General features: G+C 29.3%; 1 protein-coding gene and 1 long non-coding RNA gene across 3 annotated transcripts; one reads left to right on the top strand and one right to left on the bottom strand.

Moving 5' to 3' along the window:
- Positions 1-4,594: 4,594 nt before the first annotated feature.
- Positions 4,595-5,522, top strand: LOC125418735 (uncharacterized). The gene has a single exon (XM_048463045.2). It carries the CDS (start codon positions 4,914-4,916, stop codon positions 5,394-5,396), a length of 483 nt encoding a protein of 160 aa, XP_048319002.2. The 5' UTR covers positions 4,595-4,913; the 3' UTR covers positions 5,397-5,522.
- Positions 5,523-6,538: 1,016 nt separating this feature from the next.
- LOC112493059 (uncharacterized) lies at positions 6,539-8,466 on the bottom strand. 2 transcript variants are annotated; one of them, XR_009635291.1, is made up of 4 exons: positions 8,192-8,466; positions 7,424-7,620; positions 6,899-7,287; positions 6,539-6,787 (listed from the first exon to the last, which is right to left on the bottom strand). It is a non-coding gene; the product is annotated as an uncharacterized LOC112493059 (long non-coding RNA). The 2 variants fall into 2 exon arrangements; XR_009635290.1 differs by having other exon boundaries at positions 7,424-7,650.
- Between the last annotated feature and the right edge of the window lie 991 nt (positions 8,467-9,457).

A 9,457-nucleotide genomic window follows, 5' to 3' on the forward strand; every position in this document is an offset into this window, starting at 1 on the left:
TTTTGTTTTTTTTTTTTTTGGTTACAATTATCTTTCTAATTTAAAAAGGAGTTTAGTTGGAATCCACAGCCTCAATCGGTCATCTGTTTAATTTAAAAGAAGCGGATGAAGCCACAACATTTTGGAGTACAAGGAGTCCCAATTCAGTTTTTAATTTATTTTACGTTATTGCTTGCAATTGATATTAAGAAATAATATGTGTTTGTTTATGGATAATATATATATTTTTTCTCATCATTAGAGCTGAAATTTTAACATGGTTTTGATTTTTGTTTTGCTAAACGGAAAAATATTTTTGGAAGTATTTTTTTTTTTTTAATCAATTTTTGAAAACTGGAACAAAACAGCCAAACTATTCGTCTGGCTGGGTTTTTGAAAATCACTGCACCAAAATATGATTAAAAAACCATCAAATACAACTGTTAGACTTGAGAACATCATGAAGCCATTCAAGGGCTTCTTCAATCCATGATTCAAAACCAGAAGAATAAACAATATAACTGGCAAGACAATGATCCACACTGTGGTGAGAGCAAACCAAACTCCCATGAAGAGACAAGAGCCCTCTAAAACCTCCATGCCATTTCGGCACAATAGGGCATTGCTTCCCAGACCTCCATGCCAAATTCCTTATAATCAGTATGCAATTACATATACATATATTATTGCATTTCAAAAATCAGTCAAAAAAAGGATGGCGGAGATGGAGCATCCGACGAAGGCAATTGATTATTATACTCACTTTTGATTTGATTTGTATGTTTTTTGTTTTTTTTTATTTTTGACTGATTTTTGAAATGAAATGCATTAATATAACGTAACCTAATATAATTGCATATTAACTATAGGGAATTTAGCCATCCGGTTTTGGAAATAATTGAGGCTAAAGAGAAGCAGCCTCACATGGTGGATACCGAGCATCTGATAAAGGCTAAGTTTGGAGGAGTGTTGTGGTGTTCCATCTATATACTGTCCAAGGCTGCTGGGGTCCCACGACACTAGCCCTCTGCTAGAGAGGCCACCTATAAATTCATCTAATGCCAACCATCATCCCTAGGTCTTTTAATTTTCTTTTGATTTGTGTATGTATATATATATATATATATATATGTATATGTAGCAGGGGTGGTTTAAAATGTTAGTATTTGTAAGCAATTTTAGTTTAATTTGCATAATATAGGGTGAATCAAAATCAGAACCAGAATCAGAATCAAAATCATCACATGTTTTGAGGCAAGGACCTTATTTGGAAAGTCTAATTCAAAGAGCTATTGAATGTAACAACTTTGCTATATATACACACACAATTTTATGTAACAAAATTGAATATTATACAACTAAAATGTCACCACCTTCAATAGTTGGTGGATACAAAAATTGTCATCCGTTAATTTCAGGACTAAAAGACGTAGTCAAATATATTTTGATAAAAAAATAAAAAATAAAAAATAATAAAAAAACACCCTTAACTACAGAAACAAGGGTTAGGATCGATGATCATGAATGGACCTCTGGTCAAAAATCAGAGTTGTGATTGACACATTTAGCATCTCTGCCGTTGAAACCATATGGAACAGATACCTAGCCATAGTCTTCCATTTTCACAAGTTTTGCAGAAATGTCTTCCTATTCTCAGAAATTACAAAAAACACTCCTTTGCATTTCATTTTTAACGCAATATCACCCTTTTACACATAATTTTGTAAAATTTTTCGTATGATTGTACAAAAATGTACAAATATCAATTATAGTACAAAAACTGTATTTACATAAAAACGTGAAAAATTAACCAACAAGAATCTTTTTTTTAAGAAAAAAGATGTTAAAAAGGATGATATTGCAATAAAAAGAAAATGTGAGAGGCTGTTTCTGTAAGTTTTGAAAATATAAAGGCACACTTTTGTAGAGATAGTAAAACAAATGGTGCACGTCCAATGTAGTTTTCCTTCTATGTTTTCCTTTTTTTTTTTTTTTTTTTGGGTTAAAATTCTCTCACCAAATATTTTACTATGCAGTGTTAACTAACCATTCGAGCTACCTTGGCTAAAAAAATCTGTACTGAAATCTTGACTACCAAATGCCATTCTTCGAAACCATCGAATTTCTTCAGACTGTTGTGCTGAGTTAAACATCTCACTTTCCCCAACTCTCATTCCATTGGTCAGATCTGAAGTTGCTAAACCGTCGAATGCTCTAACAACCTGAGAAGAACAAGAATGTCTTAGAAAAAATGATTCTCGGTGTAACCAAATAACAGAAAAGATAATACATATTATAAAGTATTTTAATTAAGCATTTGGCATCACCAAGTAAAACGTTATCTGTCCCATCCAAAAATGTTATTTGAAAAAGTTATTCTTTATTAATTTTAATTAGAAATACTTTTAGCCTACAAAGGTGCTTTCAGAAAATAAACACTTATTAAAAATTGTCTAAATATTTTCAAAAGTAGTTTTTTAAACTTCAAAAACTGTTTTTGGCATTCCATAAATCCTGTCAAATATAGCCTTTATTGCCCTGCTACAACAGTTCGTAGTATATTCATTACTTGCTATTCCAATTAAGAGTTTGAAAAATTAGCTGCCATGTAAATAAATTATGTTATTATTTTCCTCCCATTTAAAATATTAAAGAAAAGGAAAAGCAAAAAAGAAAAGCAAAAATAAAACAGATTTCATTCCAATTGTAAATTCTTCAGCAATTTGTCCTTGTCTCAGACTAGAAATCTTCAATCAACAGTTTAGTACTTAATTTATCGCTTGGAAAATTTAAATGAGCGATGGTTTAAGTGATGCGGATGCATACATTGCTTCCCTTTTTTTTTTTTAAATTTAATTTTTTGAATACATTTTGCTTGCTTGTTTATATATATATATATATGTCTTACAACCATTTATGGTCCAACTCATGATATAATAATCAATTATTTACTTCATATTCTCTTCTCAGAAATCTCTCTTTTCACCTCTCAAGAAATCTTTCGTGCACATACTATTTACGTTTCCTATTTTTCTGTAATAAGCTGCCGGTTATTTAGTAATAATTGGGGTATGAAATAATTGGACAGAAAAGCACAATTATTTTTTTAATATTGGTATTATCCAATGGGGTGCACTACACTACACCTTGCCAGCTAAAAAATTAAAAAATAATAATAAAAACAAATCTGGATTTATCTCCTTGTTTATTTATTTTTGTTTGTTTCTTATTTTTGAGAAGGCGTCAAATTCTAAAGTATATTTGTGAAAAATAAAAAGATCAATATATATACTTTGTACTACTTTTTCCCAAATATGTGAAAACATCTTTTTAAGAAAGCAATGATAAGTCCAATCGACACCAGCACCAACATGACTATTGTTAATGACAAAAAATATGGGCCGAAATGAAAATATATAAAGATAAATATATAATCTGAAATATCAGTAATCAAAATAAAACATGTTTATGTGTATCTACATTCTTATATGTTGTTGGCTATTACAAATTATCCTTCTCATATTATAATTTCATAATAGCATCAGCTATCTCAGTGAAAATTGATCCAAATTTTTATCATTATCTAATTAAACAGATTATTTGATAAAAATTTTAAGTTCTGTGGATCATTTTCTATCTTGGAAGCTCAAAGAAAGAGATATCCTAGAAGAAGAGGGAGACTTTTTTGAAGAGGACTCACTTAAAATGGGTTTGAATGGCCTTGTGGAAGAGTAGGCTGGAGAGTTAAAAATGGGTCTCCGTATGGATTCGAAGTAGCCCTTATTAAGGCCCATATAGAGCCCATCTGAGATAGATGAACCTATGCTGTAATTTTGCTTAGTTCTCTCTCTTTAGTCTTTGTACCACCAAGGGAAAGGCTTCTGTAGAAAGAAGAAAATGATGGAGGACTTATTTTCAGATATCCCACCAAAATTTGCATACTATTATTTAAGGTCAAACACATAAATTTTTTTATAAGTATGTAATCTTTAATTTTGGATCTTTTAAATATGTGTGTGTGTTGGGGGGGGTGTGTGGTTGGTGGTGTGTGGAATAGGAAAAAAAAATTGTATAGTTTTTGCTTAGTAGCAATAATTTAAAACAATAATGTTAATTACCTTTACAAATAAAAGGTAAGAAAACTTATACCAAGTACGAATCAACATCCTCTGTGTTTTTCATGATACACCTGAGAAGGAATTATCATTCCTTCTCTATTCATTGCCTGATTCTCACTGTTTGTAAATTGAATAATTTTGTTTTTATTGACATTTATTTTTTGGAATTTTATTTTATTTTGGACTGTATAATATATAATTTATTTTTTGATTTTGGGATTAAAAAAACAAAAGCAACAACAAGAAAAATAATATATAATTTGCAACGATCTCTAAAAGCCTTCCTCAAAAAGAAAGCCTCCATGACACCTAAGGAAAGAAATTAATCTTATGAGAAATCAGAATCCCAAAGTAGTAGAATTCCAGTAATATATTACAATTCTATCATACATTAGAAAGAAAAAAAAAAATATATATATATATATATATATATTAATTAATATTACAGAGAACAAAATCTCTCTCTCTCTTTATATATATATATATTTATATATATATATATATATATCCAAAACATAAATATAAATATAAAATATATTTTAAATAAATATATATTTGGTAACCTCAGTTAGACGCCAACGCTGATTGAATTTCAGGTTACACAATGATTTGAAGGCAATGACTTTTTACACTGTCCCTCTTAATAAGCTTTGCCACATGTTGTTTTATTCTTGCTTAAGCCTTGTTGATATACCATCCTTGGAGAAGAAGGAACTTATTCCTTTCAACACAAAATGAACTTCTTTCATTAACCATCACCATGATCTTCATCAGCTTCTTCTTCTTCTTCCACTCTCCAAAACCTAAACCTAATACATGGAAGATCTCACCATGCTTGGCGCAGATTGCGTGGTCATATCCTGTTGCTGCCAATGCTTGATCCTTCAAATCCTTGTTCTCGTCTTCCTCCAATTTCCCTACAAATTGATTCGAAAGACAAAGAATTACACAATGAAGAAACTTCATCGTCATCAGGGAAGAAAGAAACAAGAGAAGAACATATCGGAAAATAATAAAAAAATGGATGGATTCAAAAGTGAGTTTGTAGGTGGTGTTATTGGAGGATCTATAAGAAAAAGAATTGAAGGAGAAGAACATTATTGTGGATGTTGTATGGAAGAGGTTGAGAAGGTGTTGGAGGAGTTGTCTTTGAAGGGAGAGTTTGCTTTTGGAAGCTTTTGGGGCAGGGGAGAATCAGGGTTAATTTTTCCAACTCCTTTAGATAAGCATGAATTTGATTATGATAATTTTGTACAATGCAATTTAATTGAAATGCTCGATTCTTTCAACTGTTCATAATTCATATAGGAATATTACATTCGGATTATAAATTTAAACTCTCAATATGTTTATGATGGAATAAAAGTAATGGTAAAATTTACTATCTTACCATGGTATCTACATCAAATTTGATCATACTTATATTGTGTACGTGTTTAGTTTTCAAGAGAAATCAAATCACTTGCTTCACATAACTAGCAAGGACAAAACATTCGTTTTTTTTTTCTTTTTTTCTTTTTTTTTTCCTTTTTTTTTGGGTTCAATTATATTTTGTACTATATCAATGTTTAAATAATTGACTATCATAAGAAAATCCAGTAATACGAGTTTGTTCTCAACCTTGTTTCCTAGAAAATCCAAAAATTCCAGTAACTTTAGAGAAGACCTAACTCTGTTCTCGACTATGTATTCACGCCTTATTTTAGAGTACTTATTATGCAATACTAGACATAATCCTTGGGACTTAAAAATTTTACCAAACAAATTGTTTAATTAGATTATAATAAATTTGGATCAATTTTCACTGAGATAGATGATGCTATAGTTTGGGGATGATTTATTAATATGAAATTATATATAAGAAGAATAATGCATAATAGCCAACAATATATAAGAATGTGGAAACACAAAAAATGTCTAAAATTGAAATAAAATAAAATATGACAATATTATATCTTAAGGTCACGAAAGGTATTAGCCAATGATGTTTATTTAGGCCTTATGATATACCTTATAAAGGAGTTCAATTCACAGACAAAATATTCTTATGCTTTGGATATCGCCCTTAATGACTGAAAAGCTTGTTCGATGATCTCTGTACTCATTTTTCTTCAGCTTTTGTACATTATTAGTTTTTTTTTCTTTATCTATTAAAATTGTGGTTTTATTTTTACTTTTATTTGTTTATTTTATGCAACTAATTTCACTGTTGCTATTGGCCATTGAGCTTAGTGTGCTTCCCAAACCGTTCATCGTGTGCGAAGGCAAGAATCAAATGCTCAACATAATACAAATGCCTCGCCATACTCAAAAGTGCTTTTGTTGAATAAATTGGAGGTATGCAAATAAAAATGTTTGTTTACCTTTCCCCTTTACATATATATAGATGGATAGATATTATTCTTTTAGTTTTTGCTTTGGCTGAAGGAACCCTGCGTAAATTGATAAAATTTTGTTGCCTATTTATAAAAAAATAAAAACAAACATAAAAAAAGTTAAGAGTGATAAACTATCTATTACACTAATCCAGTAAATCCTGCGTTATAAAGTCATCATATAAAAAACAACCGATTGAAAGGAAAAAAAAAAATTAAATTAAACTAGGAAACTAAATAGCCTAAAAATTTTCATAATAAATATCTCCGACATCCAAATTAAGATAGCACGTACTCTGCTTCACCCTGTTCAATCTGCATAAGAATTATCAAAAATTATTACAAGTATTTTTTTACCAAAATGTAATGGTTATTAACCAAAAGCAAAAGAAGAATAGAAGGCATTATGGTAAACAAATAGTATACCTTCTGTTTGATTAACTGATAGTATACAGGGGCTACACTACCACGAGGATATTCCTTGTTCAAGGAAGCCTCGAGCTTTTCCTCATCAATTGTGTGATATAGGGGTGGTATTGAAGTGGTTAAAAAATGTGACATATCACATTCGGGTGCCACTGAATTCATGAATGATGCTACACTAGTTTTGGGATGTAGAGCACTAATACACTATCATGCAAAAATTGGTGGGATATCTGAAAATCCTCCATCAACTGCTTGCCAAACCTTTCATCTTGTGCGAAAGCACAAACCAATTGTTCAATAAATACAAGTTTATCACCGCACTCGTTCTTGAGTTCAATAGCCCGTTGGATTAGACTTTCCAAATAAGGTCCTTGCCTCACAACAGCATCCTAGTGACAATCAAAAAATAAATAAATAAAAAAACACATAACACTAAAAATTTAATTTAATTTAACTTTTAAACCACCACTACTAATACATAGTATACAACTAAATGGAAAGAGGACAATTGAAAGAGGATCTGACCTTGGATGATGAAGATGGTTGGGATTGGATGAATTCATTGGTGGCCTCTATCATAGGGGTAGTGTCGTGGACCCCAGCTACGTAAATTTCCAATGGACCAGCATAAGAGTGCTTCAGAAATAGGTCCGCAAGACCAGCATGACAACTCAAGATGGCCCTCATCAGATGCTCATTCTCCACGACGTGCTGCTGTTTTTCTTTAGCCAATTCAATACTATGAGCAATTACTGCCAAAGCCTCGTTGTTAAAGCAATTTATATATTACATATATATTATGCAAATCTCAAAATCAGTCAAAAGAAAAATCACTCAAATATAAAAAATATAAAAAATATATATATATATATATATATATATAAATTAATTAAATGAATTGCCTTCATGAGATGCTCTATCTCCATAATTTTTTGCAATCCCTCTTGTGAAGAAGTGACACATGCATGCCTATTCTGCATCGCTGAACCGATATGCAGCCTTACACAAAAAGAAGAAAGGGACCAAAATAATAATAATAATAATTGAGAAGATTTTGCTTTTTATTAAATAAATCAATCAAGAAAAAATAAATAAAACCAATTTTTTTCTAGAACAATTTTTAAATAATAATAACAATACCAATTGTTGTGGGGAAATTTTGCCTTTTTTTAAAAAAAAAAATCGATCTGAAATATATATATATATATATAGATATAAACATATACAAACAAAGCTCTTAGAATAATAATAGGTGATTAAGAATGACTATAGAGGAGATATATAATACCATACCCTTGGGGAGGGTATTATACGGCGTGTGGAACAGGGAATTAGGAATGTTGTGGTGAATTCATGATGGGTTGGCTTCTTCATACGCAACGACGGGTTTGCTGCCGTCGTCAAGGATGTGGGTTTGGATCTAAAGATCTGCCGGCTACCACCGTCCAAGGAAATTGGCTGCAGAGCACGAACAACCCTCACAGCTGATGGAAACGACGTCGGTGAAGCCACCATTGTTGTTTGGTCTACTTCTTTGTTGGGAGTTCGGAAGCTGTTTTGGCTTTTTTTTTTTTTTTTAAATAATGATAAAATTAATAGGAATTTAATTTTTTTTAAAAATAATAATTTTTTATTTAAATATTTATTATAATATAAAAAAATATCGATCTAAAATATTAAATTTTTATAAATATAAAAAAATTATTTCTATTTATAAAATATTATTTTTAAAATTTAAAAAAAATAATTTTTTTTAAAAATATATATTTATTTTTAATATATTATATAATAATATATTTAATTATTTATAGATTTCAATTTTTTCATTAAATTTGAAAAACTAAATTTTAAAAATTAATTTCTTTCTTGATTTTAACATTTTGAAAAGGGATCTTAACGAAATTCTTGCGTGATTTGATGGAAAGTTGTTCGGTACAAAGTACAACTAGCGTGTCTACTTTTCAGCTTTATAAAAAAATATATTAATTTTTTTTCCTAATAAATTGGGTAATAACAATTGTTACCTTTTACTTCTCCAGACTCTCTTAATTGTTTTATTTTGTTGTTTTTCTGAGAAAAAAAAAATTTGTTATTAAATTGCAATATTTTATACTTGCTCCTTATTAAATTATCGTGTAATTCTTTATCTTTTTAAATCTCGATGTAAAATTTATTTTTAAATAAAATAAAAAATTATAAAAATATTAAAATAAAAATAATCAACATAAAGTTTTACTTAAATAGTAGTCAGTAGTACAAAAATAATAATAATAAAATAATTATATTTACAAAATTTAAATATTAAATGATAAATAAAAATATTACATTTATGAAAATAGCATTAAGTAATTATATCGATAAATAATAAATATTTAATAAATATAATATATATTACCCAAATATTAAACCGGTTCACATTTTGTTGCAAACTGGAATCCTGGTTGTGTAGCCTCTGTTGTTGTTGTTGTTTCCTCTTTTTTTTTATATATATATTTTTTCCCTTGAGAGAAAAGACCGAAATTTTATTTGAACTTCAAAAGAATAAAAATAAAATAAAAA

Source organism: Ziziphus jujuba, chromosome 12 (assembly GCF_031755915.1).
Source record: "Ziziphus jujuba cultivar Dongzao chromosome 12, ASM3175591v1".
Taxonomy (NCBI): Eukaryota; Viridiplantae; Streptophyta; class Magnoliopsida; order Rosales; family Rhamnaceae; genus Ziziphus; species Ziziphus jujuba.